The sequence below is a fragment of the Anastrepha obliqua genome, chromosome 1 (genome assembly GCF_027943255.1).
Source record: "Anastrepha obliqua isolate idAnaObli1 chromosome 1, idAnaObli1_1.0, whole genome shotgun sequence".
NCBI lineage: Eukaryota > Metazoa > Arthropoda > Insecta > Diptera > Tephritidae > Anastrepha > Anastrepha obliqua.
Genome location: NC_072892.1, coordinates 103,787,976 through 103,808,895, shown reverse-complemented (window position 1 = coordinate 103,808,895; position 20,920 = coordinate 103,787,976). Strand labels below are relative to the sequence as shown.

The window sequence follows — 20,920 nt, the reverse complement described above, 5'->3', positions numbered from 1 at the left end:
TAAAACTTTGAAATGTTTGTTATCACAGTGCATTAGTCACGTTAATCAATTATTATTAAGATGTTGGAAATAAAAACCGGGCTTGGAAAAAATAGATATTTGAGTGCATGTTCGTTGTGTACCAAACACCACACAAAAAAAAGACGAGCAATGTATGCTCTCTGATTTCTATATTTGTGGATTTATATCTACAAGGTGGCGCAAAATTAATCATTCATTTTTTTTTTATTAATTAAAATAAACGTTTTTGGGTAATGCAAATTTTTACTTTAACATTTTTTAATAAGATTGACGTCCACGCCATTTGCAAAAATTATAAATCTTCCGTTAGGGTGATTAATTTTGTGCCACCTAGCACTTTGCCTGAACGACAGAGTAGGGCATACCGGGTATTTCCTAGTTATAAGATATAAAAGCTATTAAAAATATTTAACTATTCCAACTATTTTCAACTTTAACTTATCAATGACTTCTTTTTTGTTCTCATTTTAGCTCCCCTACAAGATGCAACTGAAATTCAACAATTCACAGGTAAGTAATGTTCGCATTAAAGGCTTTGAAATTCATGTAGAAAAACGTATTCAAGTTCCGCATTTACGTTCTTAAATCAATAAATGATCATCTTTCGTTAGGCACTTAAATTTAATTTTTCTCAAAAAGGATACTTAATCTGCAGTTTTGTATGAGCAGTAATGTTAATATGAGAATAATCATGAGAAAAGGCAATAAGAGCAAAGTTGATTTATGTGGTTTTACTAAAAGGGTAAGATATTTAGTATTGAAAAAAATTATTGTGAGCTATTGGTATATCCAAAAAAACATATCGGAGAGTAGGGTTTGAGGTTTCAAGAAATTGGTGGTATTGTTAACCTCCCTAACCTCCTTGAGTTATCTAAAGGAAATCTTTATTTGAAGGAAATATTTGTTTAACCCTTAACTACCCAGTACAGGGTTTGATGGAAAAGTAATGAGCCTTATTTTTTTTAAACAGTTTTATTAAACCTTTTGGCTTATACAACAAATATTCTTAAAAATAGGACCCTTGAGCGTCAATACACCGCTGGCAGTGGTCCTTCCACTGCAGGAAAAATTTTTTAAACTCTTCCGCCGGAATCGCGTTCAATTCGGCTGTCACAGTTTTTTGGATCGCCTCGATGGAGTCGAAACGCCTCCCCTTCAACTTTTTTTCAGGCGGGGCACAAGTCCAGAGTCCAGAAGGGACAGGTCTGGGCTGTAGGGAGGACGGGGAAGCACCGTAACCCCCATCTTGGCCAATGCAGAGGTGTAGAGGAACTCGGTGTGCGCCGGCGCATTGTCGTGATAAAGGGTAACTGTTGACGAGGTCGGGCCGAACCCGGGCGACGCGGTTTTTCAGCCGAAGGAGCACTTCTTTGTAAAATGCCGCGTTTACAGTGCTTCCTGGAGGTACAAACTCCTTGTGGACGATGCCTCGAGGTTCGAGGCCTTCCAGATCGCTGTTCGTCTTCGACGTCCTCCCGGCCTTCCTTGAACGACTTGTGCCACCATTTTACCTGGGCACTGGACAGAGATTGGTCCCCGTAAGTCTCCTTGAGTAGCCCAATGGTTTTGGTACTCGTTTTGTTTAACTTTACGCAAAATTTGATCGAGTAAAGTTGCTCTAACGATCCCTGCATTTTCGCCACTGCAAAATCCTAACACTTTTTTAAAACAGCTTTCACGCGCGGAGCGATGTTGACTGCACCGCTGTTGCCAGCGAACTGGGACCAGTAGTGTCCACCGAGCGTGCTAAATAAATCTAAAGCACTTTTGAAAGAAAACAAACACATTTTGAACGCAAAACATATATTAATATAATAGAACATACTTCAATATATTCACCTTCATATATTACTAAATTGTTTACTGTAGGGGTACAAAGGCATTTTGAATGCAAAAAATATATGTCCAAGTATTGTATACTTCAATATTTACTTATTTGCATATACAAAAACACTTCCACATTCGTTTGAACCAATTTTCAAAGCCCTTTTGCCACTAAGATGTGGATACCTTCAAAGCGAGCTGTTTAAAGCCTTCAACAGCTTCTTTAGGCGTTGAAAAATGTTTACCTCGTATTTAATTTTTGATATTCTGAGACAAAAGGCAATCATTAGATACCAAATCAGGGCTGCAAAGCGTATGACCCATTGATTCGATCTTTTGAGTACTCAAAAACTATTTTGTGTGAGGCAATACGAGGGAGTTCGCATTGTGAAGTATGATATGATTGGTCTTCCTCAATTGATTGGTTTCCCTTAATTCTCCGAAAACTAATGGTAAACTAATGATTGTGTACCACTCTGAATTGACTGTTTTAAGTTGCTGTAATGTTACAGTTACGGGACGACCAGATTTTCCAGTTTATACGAAAAAGCAGGCGCCCATTTGCTTTAAGGGGACTCTTCCGCTCACAACTTTTCTTGGATTAAGCTCGTCTTTGAACACCCATCTGACGATTGCTGTTTGGTTTCCGGCTCATGTGCATGGATTCAAGCTTCGTATCATGTTTCCATATTCGAACCACCGCGGTTAAGTTTCTGCAATATTTCTTTACACCAATCGACACGCTCCCTTTTTTGAGCAATTGTCAAGTTATGCGATATCCAACGAGAGAAAATCTTCTTGACGGTCATGCATGAAATAGTCCAACTAATGCTCGAGGATACCTCTATCTCGCGATGTTTCACATAATGATCTTGCGTTATCAAAGGACGCACATCATCAATTGTTTTTGGACAATATATATAATTGACGCGCAACCCCATTTTGGGTGTTTGGCCGAGCTCCTCCTCCCATTTGTGGCGTGCGTCTTCATATTGTTGCACAAATAGAGGGACCTACAGTTTTAAGCCGACTCCAAACGGCAGATATATTTTTTTATGAGGAGCTTTTTCATACACTTGGAGGTTTGCCATTGCCTGCCAAGGGGCGACCGCTATTAGAAAAAACTTTTTTCTTCATTTAGGTCTTTCACCAAGATTCTGGACTGTCTTCACGAAATTCATCTTACAAGCATCGACAGCCACATTGAAGCTCGTTGTACCAGCATTTTACAGTGGCTAAATATGATGCTTCAACGCCGAAAGTCGAAGTAAGTCGATCAATGCACTGCTCTCCTCTCGATAACCAACGTTGGAAATCATAATAAATCATGGTACAGGAGTTAATTCCATCTTTTGAGGGAACTAAATTCTTCAACTCACTAAAAAAACAAATAAAGCTCGAAGTGAAAACTTTATATGTAATTTTATGCTAAAAAATACCAAACGTTTCTATAAAAAATATAGAATTACGGCTCATCGCATGTACTGTTGCAAGAGCTGCGTTTTAAAAGTAACTCCAGGAGTGTACGCTCAACACTCAAGGCAACACTCAAGTCTTTGTCGTACTGTGAGATTAAGTCCTCACTAGTTCTTGAGTGTATCGAGAAACTGAATCTACTAAGAACGCAAAATTGCTTGCGACATAGGGGTATAACTGGGAACAAAGTAGCGAACGCATTGGAGAGAGACGCTGCGGCGTGCCATTATTAGGACCCGATCCTTTTCTTGCTATGAGACAACACAACATCAAGGAAAAGCTTAGAAGTTAAGAGCTGAGGCTAAGGATTTCTGGATTTTCTGGAAGGAAATTATGGGGTTACGCCAGGCGAAATCCTTATTAAGAAGATACAACCAAAAGTGGTTTAAAAACTCATAACCCTACCCAAGGATAAACTTAGAATGCTCAGGGGCATTCTGAATCTTGTCGCTTCTGCCACCAATCCCAGGAGACTCTAACGCACCTTCTCCTTGAATGTAGCGGCCAACTGGAGTCCGAAGGAAGGCACATACGCTCAATGCAACTCAGCTCTATCCTGAATTGAATAAGAGAACTGAGTCGGGATGAGGTACTGTGATGAGCAGAGGGCACAATAGACGATGAGGTCGAAGTGCAAACCTCGAAGTAATCTATCTATATAAAGGTAACCCTCATATTAAGTCCAACCAATTAATGGCCTGGCCCATATTTGTGCTTGCTTGACTCGAAAACTGTCTATCATATAAAGGGTGGCGCGAAATTAATCGGGTGGCGCAAAATTAACCATTCAACCTTTTACTAAAAAAAAATTATTTTGAATGACGGAAATCTTTATTTTGACCCTTATGTGCTCCATTGCTTGTCTGTTTGTATGCTGCAGCTGTCTAGCTCACAAGTGTCAAATATGATTGCCGTAGGGCGATATTTGCAAATATTATAAATCTTTCCATAATTGATTAATTTTGCGCCACCTGTTATTTGGTGAGCTGGAATACATTTTTGGACACAAAGATTAGTCCGAAAGAACGAACATGGCCTGGATGTCCAATTTATAAGCAGAAGTCAGTCACAAAAGGCCAATTATTTCGTGCCTAATATAATATAATATATTGAGGGCCATTTGCACCATTTAGCAGTTAAATGACCAATCATTGGTGACGTAGGCAACTAAACTTCGTCTGAAGTTTTGAAAAAGTATGGTTCAATCATGCAAATCACATTTAAGAGTAATTTTGGTTGGATATTATGGAGTCTTGCGTGTCTCGCGATCAGCACAGTCCCTCTAAATATGGCATTATTTTTTTATTCATATACTCATTAAACCATAAATGAGTTTTATCGCTAAAAATGTTCTGTATGTTAAAGGTTGATCGGAAAAAATGTAACTCATTCATTAAGCAAAGCGATAAGCTAATAAACCAAAATGCCTGACACACGCCACTCCATTTAACACTTTTAAACGTAAATTTATTTACACCTCATTTATCCCATTAAAATTCATATTTACAATAATGAGACATAATTTACAATAATTGACTTGTTAAGGAAAACAAACAGTAGGTTACTGTGGAAAAACAAGAAACAATGAAGTGAGTGAATGAGCGAATGAGCGAATTAATTGAACAAGCGCTTTTGATGTATATCCACCCGCACCCACAAACACTGTAAAATGTCATTGTAAAACAATAAGCGAAGAAAAAACAACAATGTTTACCTACTGATCGCTCTACCTAATGTAGTGTAATGTTCGAGCTGAAGCCGTTACCCCGCAACCCTCTTGACACTTGAGCTTCTTATTTAGTTTCTATTTGTTAAAGCTGTGAAAATCAAAAGTTGCTTATCGGCTTGTCTTGTGCGCGCTTAGCGGCTTACCCGCTCAAACCTCGTCAATTATAGTGGTTTACTTTTATGACATTTTATTGCTGTGTGAATTTCTTTTTTTTATGAATTTTTACTTGATACAAATCTGTTTAGTCAGCTCCTTGCGTTCGGCGCTAAAAGTGCTATTTAGTGTTTGTGTTGTTGGTGAGTTATGACACCTCATTTACTCATTTGTTCATTCGCTATTGTTTCATGCTCGACAAATGGAAATAAACTGTAAATTAGCGTACCCTCCTCGCGCCGTGAGTGGCGCTCACGTGCTTTTATAAATCGTTAATTATTTGTTACCCTCATTCACTTTACTGTTCACACATATTATGTATGTATACACAAGTACAGGGTGATTGAGTAAGACCGCAGATTTTATTTTTTAAATAAAACACAGCAAAATTGGCCGGAATAATTTTTTTATTTCATTATTTATTTATAAACTAGCTGACCCAGCGAACTTTGTTCCACCCTAGAGGCAATAAAAAAGCAGATTTTTGATTTTATTAAGTTAATTCTTTTATTAATCAAGTATTTCAATGAAGCTTTAATAGATTGCACTCTTCGGTTAAGCACCTTTTGATACACGACAGTTTTTGTTTTATTATCAGGTGCAAGAACAAACAACGCAGATGGTTTTCCGACTCGTGAACATGCCACATATAATTGACCATGTGAGAAACATTGATTTTCTAGATTCAGACCAAAAACTTTCAAGGATTGGCCTTGTGATTTGTTAATGGTCATGGCGAATGCAAGACGGATCGGAAATTGAAGTCTTTTAAACTCAAACGGAAGATCGGTTAGGATCATCGGGATCCTCAGAATGAGAACTTCTTCACCTTCGAATTTTCCTTTGAGTATCATCGCATAAATCACATTGTTCATCAATTTATTTACCACCAAACGCGTACCGTTGCAAAGTTTTGGTGGGCTTATGTTTCGAAGCATAATTACTACAGGGCCAACTTTTAGGCGTAAATTGTGCGGTGGTAAGCCAGGCACATCCAAGGAGTTTAAAAATTCAATTGGATAGTTGGTGACTTCATCTTCATTTGTTACACAGTCAATGAATTTGAATGAATGCATTGTTCCAATGATATCATTTTGAATTATGCAGTTTAGGTCATCTACATCTTTATTCTTAGCCGCTAAAATTGCTCGCTCACTCAACCATTCATTATTTTTGTAGTTATTAATGATGTTTGGGAATACTTTATTGACAAGTTCGTCTTTCGATGAGACAAAGTTACAGAAATTCTGAGGAAATGAAATCAATCCACTCGATTCGTCGATAGGCACTCGACCATTACCGATAGTCAGTAATTGCTCAGAGAAATCTTCAGTAGATGTGTCATTAAGTAATGCAACTCTCATGTTTGTTGTCAGCTGAAGTTTCTTCACATAGCGCCATTGATTCGATGATTTGAGGCAAGCGTTTATTTCGTCAGCAGCCGTTGATCTTGGAATTACTGGCAGTGTTTGGCGGAAGTCGCCAGACAGTAAAATCATTGCGCCTCCAAAAAAGTCAATAATGGCAATTTCACCCTTCCACTAAGGCAGCACAATCCGGGCGTTTCTCCGGAAAACTTCAATGCGCCACAATACTCGCAAACAACGTTCATTGGCCCAATGCAAACGCTAGGATGCAAGCAGTAATCAGTGTTGCAATCATATCGAAATGCTGCTCGATTCAAATCAGTACTTGATAATTATCTTCTTGTGTATCGAAAATGATCTACTTGTTGATTTCTGTTATTCGCTCGACGATTTAGCACTACCAACCCAGCCGTTTCACGGGCTACCACGCTTTGCTCTTGTGATTGAGAAGCACGAAGTCAAGCCATACTAACGCGGCGCTCTTCACGGGCAATACCTTGCGCTTCTTCAGTCGTTTCATTCGCAATGTTTCGTATCCTTTTTGCATTACAGCTTTGTCGGGAAAGATTCGATCGTCTTGGTCGCGACATTGATAATGATGATTCAAAGAGAATACAAATTACTTAATTAAATTACTTAATTATTATTATCTAATTTTCTACTTAACCATAGACAAAATTACGTTTAGCTGCCATTTGCGTTTTGTTATTCCATATCAGATGCATTTTTGTTATACCACATTTTATAGTGACTTCACGGAAACGCGTTCGAATGGGATAAAAAGTATCCTATGTCCGTCTCCTGGTTCTAAGCTACCTCTCCACCAATTTTCAGCCAAATCGGTTCAGCCGTTCTCGAGTTATAAATAGTGTAACTAACATGACCTTCTTTTATATATTATATGTTCTGAAATCATCTCAAGCTTACTCGTATTTGCATAACTCATACTTTTGACCTAGCCTGAGAGAAATAAGTCCAATTGTATAAGTTCGCTAGATCTCAGCGGTCATTTGATATCATTTTTTGTAAGATTAAAGCATCTTTTTTTTTTGTAAGATAATGCATTTGTCCGATCGACTGTCACAAACCCCTCTGTCATTAAGCAGAAGGGAGTGCAGACGGCTGGTTGGACTGATGACGGGTCACTTTCCCGCCTTCGCTCGTATCAGGTTTGAGATCTTTGGCGCTAATGTGTTAAGAAGCGAAACATCTTGGCTCCTTGTCACCACAAGATCTACTCAGATTTCTTCGGAGATCGGGTAGATTTAAAGAAATTTAAAAGGGAATCCAAGTTTAGTACACTGGACTTAATTAATGTCTGAGTGCTGCACTTGGTAGTTGTCCCGACTAAAACACAAAACAAAAAAAAACAAAAGATAATGCATCCTGGGTTGTGTTGATCATCATTATTGTTTCCTGGAATACCTGGTGCGGCATAGGGCACCAACAGCACCTACACGCCATGTCGTCCGCTTAACTGGAGTTGATCCGTCTCGCGTCTTCTTTTCCAGGCTTCCTTTGGCGCTCTTCCTCTCCCTGTGAGAAATTGCCTTGTTCGCTATGTGTAAAATGCGTAAAATGTGACCAATCCATTTCAGTACATGGTTGGATTAGCTTAAGTTAAAATGTTTACACAAATAGTGTCCACACTTGGACGAGGAAATCAAATTCATCATTTTTGATACCATTTCAAAGGAGGTAAGGTAGATCAAGCCGATGTGACAAAATGACGGAGAGAAGGGGGTTGAGTATGTATGGATTACGAGCGATGAGAGTTACAGTTGAATTCACTCCCTTATGCTGCTGATGAAGCTCATCAAATTTTTTATATCAAGGCCTGCTATATTTTAGCACCGCGAGAGCAGAAAGAACTCCAAGTAGTTCCAAGTCTCACAGCATGCACACCTCGCGGAAAGTGTACTGTGAAGACACCTACGAAATTCGAGAACTGAGATTTTGTCAACCTCAGAAGATTCCTCGAATGCCTCCGAACATCCTGGGAACTTCGTACGAAATAGGGTAATTTTTGCAAGTGGGTAATTTTTGTGGCAAGTGGCAAGCCCTGCTGTTGTAGTCACATATTGCCTAAGTCCATGTGTTCCTATTCAGGTCATTCGTTTTCATAAAACGTTTGAATCACTTTTACGCGTTGTTCAACTGAGTATCGCTCCGTGACTAAGTTTACCAAAGTCTGTAGTACTAACTGTCTGAAAAAAAAATTAAAAATAATTAATATAACATATCACAAATGATTGTTGTCAAATCACTCTTGAATCACCCTATACATATAATACTATGCATGTGGATGTGTGTACAACTCTTCTGTATGGCTGGATATTTGCACTAATCATCTGGTCACATTATTTACATTTGGTTTGTAAGCTTTGAAATTAATGTGGTTGCGTGATGTATTACCGAATAGCTTCTTAATTTATTACACTTGTTATATTTGTTGTTGCCCCATTACTGTTAATTATAATTACAATATCTGCAATACTATTTATAAATAGACATGCGCATGAGTAATTCGATGTAAGTTGTTGTAATAAATCTTAGTTATTGAATGACCAGATTATTATTAATAGTTAAATAAATTAAGGTAAAGCAAGCTAAGATATTGGGTAAAATGGGAACGAAGAAAAACTACGACGTTCTCAACTACAGTAACCTAAGCATTTTCTATTGCCTTTCTTAGAAAACCTGCGGAGCTTTTCTGCACAACGGAAAGGTACAGACTAATTTTGTTTTGACTGAATTTTATTATATATCCACGGGGTTGTCTACAGTAGCACCCCCAACTCAATGCTCAAGTCATTCTTTTTAGCTGCAAACCGTAAGGATCGGTTTCAAGCTACATAAATATCCATGTATTCCAACCTACGCACCTCGTTAATGTAGTTATCTGACGATAAGATCCCGTCCCAGCTACCATAGCATCCAACACTTCTGGATTATCTCTCTACAGCTCACAATGTCTGCTAGTTTTCTCGATTTATATACTTAAATGATATAAAGTCGTCCGAACTTCTTACGAGGTTGTTCACTGCAAAAGAGATATGCTCAAAGCTTTGCTTGCCTAAAACCGCTCCCCAACGTACTTACCTTGATCTGAGTGTGCCCACTTATTTACTAAACTTCCAGATGTAAATAAAAAAATGAGCAGCTGATCGATGGCCCCTTTTTCTGCATTCCCACAAAGGCCAGGTACTCAATAGAACATTACTGTGTTATCCCTTGCCAGAAGCAAGGAGTTCTAGTATTTGAACTACTATATAGAATACTGGTTTAAAGAGAGCCCATTTCTCTATGTGGGTACATAAGAATAAATGGGCATTTCGAACATTTAATTACTGTTACCGTTCGCAGTGTTTATGATACCGCGGGTAAGATACCAGAACTGAAGCCTGTAGCACAAAGGACCTTTTTTCTACCAAGGTGGAAATTTTGTTGCCATTTCCACATCTACCTGCATCCAATTCTTCGCCCATATTTTAACAATCTAGAATTAAGAGATATGGCTCCACTTCCTCAGATTTCTCGAATTGAATTTGAATGGTAATTTTCTACAAAAGCAGATTTATTAGGTCAATGAGTCTATGCATGATAGCGAATATTTACCTCTTAAGCCAAATACCGGAGAGTTAAATAGTAAAGGGCAGTTTAGTCTCTAAGAAATCGTTTTCTATCCGTCCACGCTTCGGTTAACTCTTTACTATGGTGGATCAAGCTCCGTTTCCCTTGAGCACAGGCAAGCTGTGCAAGTCATCTACCGCGGATTTCGGCAATAAACCTCAAAACAAGTTCAAGATTACTGTGAAATGTCGGACCACTAAGAATTTAAATATTTAATTCTTTTATTTGATTCGAATTCTTACCGTTAGGCAGTGTTAACATTTGATCATAAGCCAAAATATTTGTTAAAACTTTACAAAACATTATTATTTACCCCTTTTTCTTTCTTTGTTTCTATTTTTCAGAAGGCTGTTACTATAATTACAATCACTACAATGAAGGCGATAGAATATTAACGAACGAGCCCTGCTTGAATTGTACCTGCCACAATAAGATGCTCATGTGTTATTTGCGTGTTTGCCCGTTCACGAAGCCAATCGGTCACGATTGCATTGTGGAGAAGCGTGAGGATCAATGCTGCCCGATTATCACATGCCCCGAGGGTCAGTTTCCACGCTACCCATTTACATAAACTGTTGTTATTTATTCTAATTTTCTTGTTATTCTTTCTTCATTTTCCAAATTCTATAGTTCCGGTTGATATTGCACATCACTCACCTGAGCCAGGCACTGAACTCAGTATTCCAGAGAAATTTGGTTGCAGTATTGATAGTAAATTCTACCCCGAGGGTGCACAAGTACCATCGAATCCCAATAAGCCTTGCGAACTGTGTTATTGCATAAAGAATCGCACTTCATGTCTAATGCAGGAATGTACATTGCATATTGATGGTTGTACACCGATTTACAACAAAGGATCTTGCTGCCCAGTGCGTTACAATTGCGGTAAGTCGCCCAAGACTATAAGGCAATTTGCATTGGACTAAGTTAATATTTTTTCTTTTGCTCTTCAACTTTAGATCACGAAAATGATATTTTGGGACTGGAGGATCACTCATCAACTACATCCACCACAACCACAGAGCGCCCAACGCCTGGCTTCATTCTCACTACTACCATGACCCCGTCAGTAACCACCGATTGTGTACACAATGGTGAATTGTATGCCGATGGCTCATCCATCACTGGCAGAAGTGCCTGCGAGCACTGCTACTGTATGCGTGGAGATATTGTTTGTGCCGTTCAAGAATGCGAAATGCCAATGCTGGCCAGCAATGGCAAAAGCTGCCATGCATTACCACCGGCAGATGGTGCATGTTGTCCAAGCAATTATGTTTGCGAAGACGACTCAGCCACAACGGAACTCATTGAGATCACTACCTTGCCATATTCTAAAGAAGATGAAGTGGTCACTGCCTCCATCGATAGGGATCTGCATGGTGCCATACCAGAGGAGGATCTTCAATTACAAACACACATTGACGAGGACGAAGAAAAAGAAGTATCCACAGATAAAACTGAAATTGAACAAGAACAACAAGCAGAAGCAACCACAGTATCGGCTATTAAAGAAGAGGAACAGAAACCTACAGTTGAGTTTGAAACATCTAAACCAAGCAGAGATGAAGCAGAAGCTACAGTTCAACCGGAAGCGCCTGAAATACCAACCACTGTACCCTCAACAATCAAAGTGGATAAGGAAACAAGTGAAGAAATTAGTGCTGAGGTTCCAGAATTGACAGAATCCTCTGAGGAGCCAACTACTCTCCGTCCTGGTGTCGAAAAGCAAAGTGATGAAGTATCGACGGAATCTATGGAAACAATTGAAATTATATCTGAGGAAAGCACAGAGAAGCTTACAGACTCCGAAGTCAGCAATGAAAAGGAGAGTGGCGAGGGATCAACTGAGTCTGGTGAAGCTGAATTATCAACTAAGAAATCTACCGAAGTATCCAGCGCAGAGGAGGAAGTTCCAGATATGCAACTACCAGCTGTTATTCCAGGTGAAGGTGACTGCTTGGTTGGCCATAGAACATACGAAAACAATACCATTATTCCAACGGCGGATGAATGTGATATCTCTTGCAAGTGTGTTAGCAGCATTATTGTCTGCCAAAAAGTCGAGTGTGATATTCCATCAGATATTAGCAAATGCGTTATCGATCAAGCTAGTTCTAGCAAATGCTGTCCCTCATATATCTGTGAACCTGGCGCAGAAGCTACTACAGCACCCATTGCTCAGGAAGGTGTGCAAACAACAATTACTTCGCTCTCAGACATTGACATACCTGTGGCTCCTACTGAACTGCCAATGTCTCATGTCAAGGAGGAAGAGGAAGCAGAAATTGTGGGCAGCACCACAGCACCAAAGACTGACCAATCGACATTGATTGCCGATAGAGATGAAGAAGTCGAGGAGGTTACAATTACACCAAGTGGTCACACAACACCAGAGGAACCAGAAAAAGTCAGCGCCATACCTACTACAGAAGGTGAATCGGAGGAACTCTCTACTGCTCCTGCCTTGGGACCAGAAGAGACTGAAGGTTCTACAGCTGCACCCGCCATCGGCGAAACTGCAACTATTACTCCTGGTTTTGATGCTGAATTTTCCGAAGGGCAATCCACTATTTCTCCGATAATCGGAGAAGTTTCAAGGGCTACAATAGCTCCAACCATTGGTGAAGGAGAAAAGGCATCTGAAGTGGAAACAGAAGTATTTGAGGAGGCTGTAAAAGCCACCACAGCTCCTGGTCTGGAAGAAGTTGAAAGGGTTACTTCTGTTCCTAAAGATATTACGGAAGGCGTTGAGCAAGAAGCAGAAATAGAAAAATCTACTGCTAGTCCCGGCATCGGTGAAGCGGAAAAGACCACTCTTGTAGCTGGTGTAGAAAAGATTACACCGTCTACTGAAGCCGCTGAAGTTGAGAAGGTTACATCTGGTTCTGTCACTGAGGAAAGCGTGAAGGTTACTACACCATCTGATGGTGAGCAACCTGGAGGTGTCGAAAATGTTATTACAACTCCTAGTGCCGACGAAATTGAAAAGGTTCCTGGCCCCGAAGAAATTGAGAATGTTACTGCTGCCGAGGAAATTGAGAAGGCAACTGATGCTCCTAGCTCAGAAGAAAGCGAGGAAAGTACCGTCACTCCTGTTATCGAAGAAGGTGAAGAGATCATTATCTCCGAACCGGGATCTGAGGAAGTTGTCACCAATGGTCCTCTTATTGAAGATAGCGAGAAGAGCACATCTGCCCCTGATGCTGAAAAAATTGAAAAGGGTACTGCTGCTCCAGCTATTAAACAAGACAAGGAGAGTACTTCTGCTCCTGTCTCGGAAGAAGAAGAAAATATTACTGCTTCTCCAGATATCCAAGGTACTGAAAAGACTACTGCGGGTCCTAGTATCGAAGAGAGCGATAAGGCTAGTGTTGAAGACATTGAAAAGTCTACTTCTGCTCCTGTCGACGACGAGTCTGATGTCCAAAAGATTGAGGAAACAACTGGATTTGAACAAACAACTCACAAAGAGGAAATCGCTTTTGGTGAAGAACACGAGAGCACTGCTCTGCCTGGAACAGAAGAAGAAATTGAAAAGGTCAATGATATTGAGGAAATCGAAAAGACTACCTCTGCTCCTGTTTCCGAAGATATTGAAAAATCAACTGCTCCTCCAAGTCTTTCAGCTGTTCCTGCAATCGAAGGAGCAACGGAGGAACCTGCTCTGGATACAGGAATTCCAGAAGAAGTCGAAAAGACCACCCACAAAATCCCAACTGATATTGACAAAGATGAAAGTGTTACTTTCATTCCTCGTATCGATTTGAACACTGATGTCGAAGAAGTTGAGAAAGCAACTGCCGTTCCTGAAATCGAAGAAACTGAAGGAAGCGGCGAGGTTACTGCTGCTCCAATTGGCGAAGAAGATGAGAAGGTTACGGTTGCTTCTGGATCCAAACCGGGTACTCTCGAAATTGAGGAAGGAGAAGATGTGGAAAAGACCACGATTGCTTCTGGAATTGAAGAAAGCCAAGATGCCGAAACTGCCACCCCTGCTCCTATACTCGAAGATATCCAAAAGATCACAGCTGCTCCTGAAGTTGAAATGGGCGAAGCTGTTGAGAAGACAACTCTTGCTCCTGAAACCGATGCTGTGGAAAAATCCACTGCTATTCCTGGTGTTATCGATACTGAAAAGGCTACTGTTGCTCCTGAAATCGAAGAAGGCGAGGGTGTCGAAAAAGATGAAAAGGATATTGCTGGCCCTGATGGCATCGAAACTGAAGTGGTTACAGCCGTTCCCGAAATCGAAGATATTGAAAGTGTTAAAAAAGCCACTCCAGCTCCTGGAATCGAAGGCGTCGAGGAGACTACTGCTGAGAAGACCACCTCTGCGCCAGGATTCGACGACTTCGAGAGAACTACGGTTGCCTCTGCAGTTGAGAAAGCCACTATTCTTCCAGAACTTGAAGAACCTGAAAAAGTTATTACCACTCCTGGTGTAGAAGAAATTCAAAAAGTGACCGCCGCTCCTGAAGTCGAAGGGGAGGACGTTGTTGAGGTTAGCCTTGCTCCTGAAACCGAAAAGACTACAGCCGCCCCTGGTGTAGAGGAAATTCAAAAGGGTACTTCCGCTCCTGAAGTCGAAGAGGATGAAGGTGTTGAGAAGGTCACCGTGGCTCCTGAAATCGATGAACTTGAAAAAGCTACTGCCGCACCTGCTGTGGAAGAAATTCAAAAGAGTACTGCCGCCCCTGAAGTCGAGGGAGATGAAAGTGTTGAGAAGGTCACCGTGGCTCCTGAAATCGAAGAACTCGAAAAGGCTACTGCCGCCCCTGGTGCAGAAGAAATTCAAAAGGGTACTGCCGCTCCTGAAGTCGAAGAAGATGAAGGTGTTGAGAAGATCACCGTGGCTCCTGAAATCGAAGAACTCGAAAAGGCTACTGCCGCCCCTGGTGCAGAAGAAATTCAAAAGAGTACTGCCGCTCCTGAAGTCGAAGAAGATGAAGGTGTTGAGAAGATCACCGTGGCTCCTGAAATCGATGAACTTGAAAGGGCTACTGCCGCACCTGCTGTGGAAGAAATTCAAAAGAGTACTGCCGCCCCTGAAGTTGAGGGAGATGAAAGTGTTGAGAAGGTCACCGTGGCTCCTGAAATCGAAGAACTCGAAAAGGCTACTGCCGCCCCTGGTGCAGAAGAAATTCAAAAGAGCACTGCCGCCCCTGAAGTCGAAGAGGATGAAGGTGTTGAGAAGGTAACTGTGGCTCCTGAAATCGAAGAACTCGAAAAGGCTACTGCCGCACCTGATGTGGAAGAAATTCAAAAGAGTACTGCCGCTCCTGAAGTCGAGGAAGATGAAAGTGTTCAGAAGATCACCTTAGCTCCTGAAATCGAAGAACTCGAAAAGGCTACTGCCGCCCCTGGTGTAGAGGAAGCTCAAAAGGGTACTGCAGCTCCTGAAGTCGAAGAGGATGAAGGTGTTGAGAAGGTCTCCGTGGCTCCTGAAATCGAAGAACTCGAAAAGGCTACTGCCGCCCCTGGTGCAGAGGAAATTCAAAAGAGTACTGCCGCTCCTGAAGTCGAAGAGGATGAAGGTGTTGAGAAGGTCACCGTGGCTCCTCAAATCGAAGAACTCGAAAAGGCTACTGCCGCACCTGCTGTGGAAGAAATTCAAAAGGGAACTGCCGCTCCTGAAGTCGAAGAATTCGAAAAGGCTACTGCTGCCCCAGGTGCAGAGGAAATTCATAAGGGTACTGTCGCTCCTGAAGTCGAAGAAGAGAAGGTCACCGTGGCTCCTGAAATCGAAGAACTAGAAAAGGCTACTGCCAGCCCTGGTGCAGACGAAATTCAAAAGGGTACTGGCGCTCCTGAAGTCGAAGAGGATGAAGGTGTTGAGAAGATCACCGTGGCTCCTGAAATCGATGAACTTGAAAGGGCTACTGCCGCACCTGCTGTGGAAGAAATTCAAAAGAGTACTGCCGCCCCTGAAGTCGAGGGAGATGAAAGTGTTAAGAAGGTCACCGTGGCTCCTGAAATCGAAGAACTCGAAAAGGCTACTGCCGCCCCTGGTGCAGGAGAAATTCAAAAGGGAACTGCCGCTCCTGAAGTCGAAGGGGATGAAGATGTTGAGAAGGTCACCGTGGCTCCTGAAATCGACGAATTCGAAAAGGCTACTGCTGCACCAGGTGCGGAGGAAATTCAAAAGGGTACTGGCGCTCCTGAAGTCAGTGAAGATGAAGGTCTTGAAGAGGTCACCGTGGCTCCTGAAATCGAACAACTCGAAAAGACTACTGCCGCACCTGCTGTGGAAGAAATTCAAAAGAGTACTGCCGCCCCTGAAGTCGAAGAGGATGAAGGTGTTGAGAAGGTCTCCGTGGCACCTGAAATCGAAGAACTCGAAAAGGCTACTGCCGCCCCTGGTGTAGAAGAAATTCAAAAGGGTACTGCCGCTCCTGAAGTCGAAGGGGATGAAGATGTTGAGAAGGTCACCGTGGCTCCTGAAATCGAAGAACTTGAAAAGGCTACTGCCGCCCCTGCTGCAGTGGAAATTCAAAAGGGTACTGCAGCTCCTGAAGTCGAAGAGGATGAAGGTGTTGAGAAGGTCACCGTGGCTCCTGAAATCGAAGAACTCGAAAAGGCTACTGCCGCCCCTGGTGCAGAGGAAATTCAAAAGAGTACTGCCGCTCCTGAAGTCGAAGAGGATGAAGGTGTTGAGAAGACCACCATTGCTCCTCAAATCGAAGAACTCGAAAAGGCTACTGCCGTCCCTGGTGCAGAAGAAATGCAAACGGCCACTGTTGCTCCTGAAATTGAAGAACTCAAGAAGGACACTGCCGCTCCTGGGGTCGAAGGAGTTCAAGGTATTGAGAAGGTCACTATTGCTCCTGAAATCGAAGAATTTGAAAAGGCAACTGCCACTCCTGAAATTGAAGAAGGTGAAGGTATTGAGAAAGACTCTCTTTCTCCTGAAACTGCAGAAGGAATTGAAATTATTACTGCTGCTCCTGAAGTCGAGGGAGATGAAAGTGTTAAGAAGGTCACCCTTGCTCCCGAAATCGAAGAAATCGGAAAGGTTACTGCCGCTCCTGATATCGAGCAAAACGAAAGGGTTACTATTACCCCACCTGCAGATAAAATGGAGACTGCTACTGTTGCTTCATCAGCAGAAGAAATGGGAGATGTTGGGAAGACTACGCGAGTACCTGCTATTGAGACCGATATGGCTACTTCTTCTCCTGAATCTCTTGCAACTCAAAGCGCCGATGAAATTGAAATTCAAGAAGCAGATCATCATGCTACGAGTGCTCCTGCTGAAGAAGAAAGTGAGGGAATTACGGGCGCTCCTCGCTTGGACTTGGACGCTGAAACAGCAACCACTGCTCCTATTGTGCCAGCTGTCGGAGATGCCGTGGAAGATATTACCACACAACCCCCACAAATTAGTGAAACAAAGACTACTCCAGCTCCTTCAGTAACAGCCGATTTAGAATCAGTGGAAGAAGGCGAACTATCAGTAGAATCAGAAGAAGAGACGTCAACTGAGCACAAAGTACAGCATGTAGGCGAATTTGTTACGGAACACGTCGTTGAGGGCACAACAGAAGGTGCAATTAAACCTATAGAACCATCTAAAATAGACGAGTCGGAAGCATCCGGTGAGGAAGGAGAAGATATAGAGGATATTACAATTGAGCCTGCCTTGAAACCACATTTCACCGGGGCAGACATGGTTGCAATCACTGACCAACCCGAGTCTGAAGAGGAGAACGTGACGTCGAAGCCTGGAAGCATCGGGGAAGAACAACTACCTCCAGCTAAGCCTGAAGAGGAGAAGCAACCAAGCACGGCGGCTCCTGAAGAATCAGCTGAATCTGAAGAAGAAAAAGAATTAGCAACTGGCAAACCTGTAGGAGAAAGTGAAGAGGAGAAACAACCAACAACAGGCAAACCTGAAAGCGAAGGAGAATTAGAAATGCAACCTAGCACAGCCGCTCCAGAAAGCGAAGCTGAAGAAAAGGAGCCAGCAGTGACTGTCAAACCTGAAGAAGAGAAACTGTCAGTGACAATCAAACCTGAAACGGAAGCTGAAGAAGAGAAACAAACTGCCACCCCTGAAGTTGAATCATCAGAAGAAAGCCAAGCAGCAACAGCCAAACCTGAAGGCAATGCCGACGAAGAGCCACAACCTGGCTCAACTACTGCTGAAGCAGAATCTGGGGAAGAAGAACAATCAGCTACAGTTAAGCCTTTAGAAGAATCTGAAGAGCAGAAGCAACCTGCCTCAGAAGCCCCAGATACGGAGTCTGAGGAAGGAAAACAGCCAGCCACAGTTAAACCTGAAGTAGAAACCGAAGAAGAGAAACAACCAGGAACAGCTGCCCCTGAAGACGAAACTGAAGAAGAACAACAAACAGGAACAGTTAAGCCTTTAGAAGAATCTGACGAGCAGAAGCAGCAACCTGGCACAGTTGCTCCTGAAATTGAATCTGAAGTTGACGCTGAGAAAGAAAAACAACCAGCAACAGTCAAACCTGAATTCGAGGCAGAAGAAGAGAAACTACCTGGTACAGCCGCCCCTGGAGTTGAATCTGAGGAAGAGAAACTACCTGAAACAACCGCCCCTGGAGTTGAATCTGAGGAAGAGAAACTACCTGGAACAGCTGCTCCTGAAACTGTGTCTGAAGAAGAGAAACTACCTGGTACAGCCGTTCCTGAAGTTGAATTTGACGAAGACAAACTACCTGGTTCAGCCGCCCCTGAAATTGAATCTGAAGTTGACGCTGAGAAAGAAAAACAACCAGCAACAGTCAAACCTGAATTCGAGGCAGAAGAAGAGAAACTACCTGGTACAGCCGCCCCTGGAGTTGAATCTGAGGAAGAGAAACTACCTGAAACAACCGCCCCTGGAGTCGAATCTGAGGAAGAGAAACTAGCTGGTACAGCCGCCCCTGAGGTTGAATCTGTGGGAGAGAAGCAACCTGGAACAGCTGCTCCTGAAACGGAATCTGAAGAAGAGAAACTACCTGGTACAGCCATCCCTGAGGTTGAATCTGAGGAAAAGCAGCAACTTGGAACAGCTGCTCCTGAAACGGAATCTGAAGAAGATAAACTACCTGGTACAGCCGCCCCTGAAGTTGAATCTGTGGAAGAGAAGCAACCTGGAACAGCTGCTCCTGAAACGGAATCTGAAGAAGAGAAGCTACCTGGTACAGCCGTCCCTGCGGATGAATCTGAGGAAGAGGAACAACCAGTAACAGCCAAACCAGAAGTCGAGATAGAAGAAGAGAAGCAACTCGCAACAGCCATTCCTGAAATTGAATCCGAAGGAGAAAAACAACACGGCACAATCGCGCCGGAAGTGGAATTTGAAGAAGAAAAACTACCAGCAACAACGAAGCCCGCACTTGAAGCCACTCTTGCAGGTGAATCTGAAGAAGAGAAACAACCTGTGACATCCAAACCTGGGTCGGAAGCCGAAGGAGAGGAAGAACGAATAACAACAGCACCTGAAAGAGAATTCGAAGAAGTAGGACCTGTTGTCACAGTCAAACCAGAAGTAGAAACCGAAGAAGAGAAACAACCTGGCACAGCGACCCCTGAACTGGAGTCTGATGGAGAAAAACAAACACCAACAGTTAAACCCACAGGTGAAGCAGAAGAAGAGAAGCAACCTGGAACAGCTGCCCCTGAAGTTGAATCTGAAGAAGAAAAACAACCACCAACTGTCAAACCTGAAGGCGCGGCAGAAGAAAAGAAACAACCTGATACAACCGCTACACTCAAACCAGAAGAAGCAATCGAAATAGAGAAACAGCCTGAAACTGCTTCCCCTGAAGTTGAGTCTGATACAATGGCTCCTGAACGAGAATCTGAGGAAGTAAAACGGCCAGCAACTGTAAAGCCTTCAAGCGAAGTTGAAGAAGGGGATGAACGAGTGACGATAGCAGCTGAGCCTGAAGCAGAAGGAGTAATTCAGCCAGCAACAATCAAGCCAGCAACTTCGGAGAAAGACACAATTGGCTCTACGGAGAAGACAGAATCTGCCGAAGAAAGTGAAGTCAGCGGAGAAGAAGAAAAAACAGGCACCGCAACCACAGTTCACCCATTATTCCCTCACATTGTCACAACACCGCCAGCACCAGTGATCGACAGTCGAATCGACAGTGCCAATACAACAGCACAGTCTGAAATTGCTACAGAAACGACAACGCCTACAAATCTCATTAGCAGCGATGTACTCATTACAACACAACCAACAATCACACATTACCCACCTCCAGCCCCAGTATACGGACAGTATCCATCCTATAACGATGAATACCCCGATGAAGATGAATCTGAAGTATTCGGTCCAGGCACTTGCCGTTATGGCGGTAAACTTTACGTATCCGCGCAGCAAATACCACGTGATGATCCCTGCGATTTCTGTTTCTGCTTCAGAAGCGATATTATCTGCTTGCAACAATCTTGCCCGCCACCAATTGCCGGTTGCCACGAAGAACCAATTTCGGGCTTCTGTTGTCCACGATACGAATGTCCCGTATCGATGGCAAACGTACTGAATATTACCACCAGTACGACAACAACGAGCACAACACTGCCGCCACATTTCCTGCATCACTCATATGGCGGAGCGGTGCAACGAAATGGCTGCCAGATCAATGGCAGATCGTACAAGGTCGGCGAAAAGATCGAATCGACGAGCGGCCCATGCATCAATTGCACGTGAGTACAAATTTTAGAAAGGCTGAACGTTTCTTGCTTGTGCTTTTCATAT

The 20,920-nt window shown here is 42.6% G+C and overlaps 1 protein-coding gene across 1 annotated transcript in view; it reads left to right on the top strand.

Annotated features, from left to right (window-relative positions):
- Positions 1-20,920, top strand: part of LOC129253469 (titin) — a 165,728-nt gene that overhangs the window by 142,097 nt on the left and 2,711 nt on the right. The window contains exons 3-6 of the mRNA XM_054891857.1: positions 493-531; positions 10,548-10,745; positions 10,834-11,088; positions 11,163-20,868. Coding sequence (XP_054747832.1) covers positions 493-531; positions 10,548-10,745; positions 10,834-11,088; positions 11,163-20,868 — 10,198 coding nt within the window. The remainder of the gene's footprint in view (positions 1-492; positions 532-10,547; positions 10,746-10,833; positions 11,089-11,162; positions 20,869-20,920) is intronic.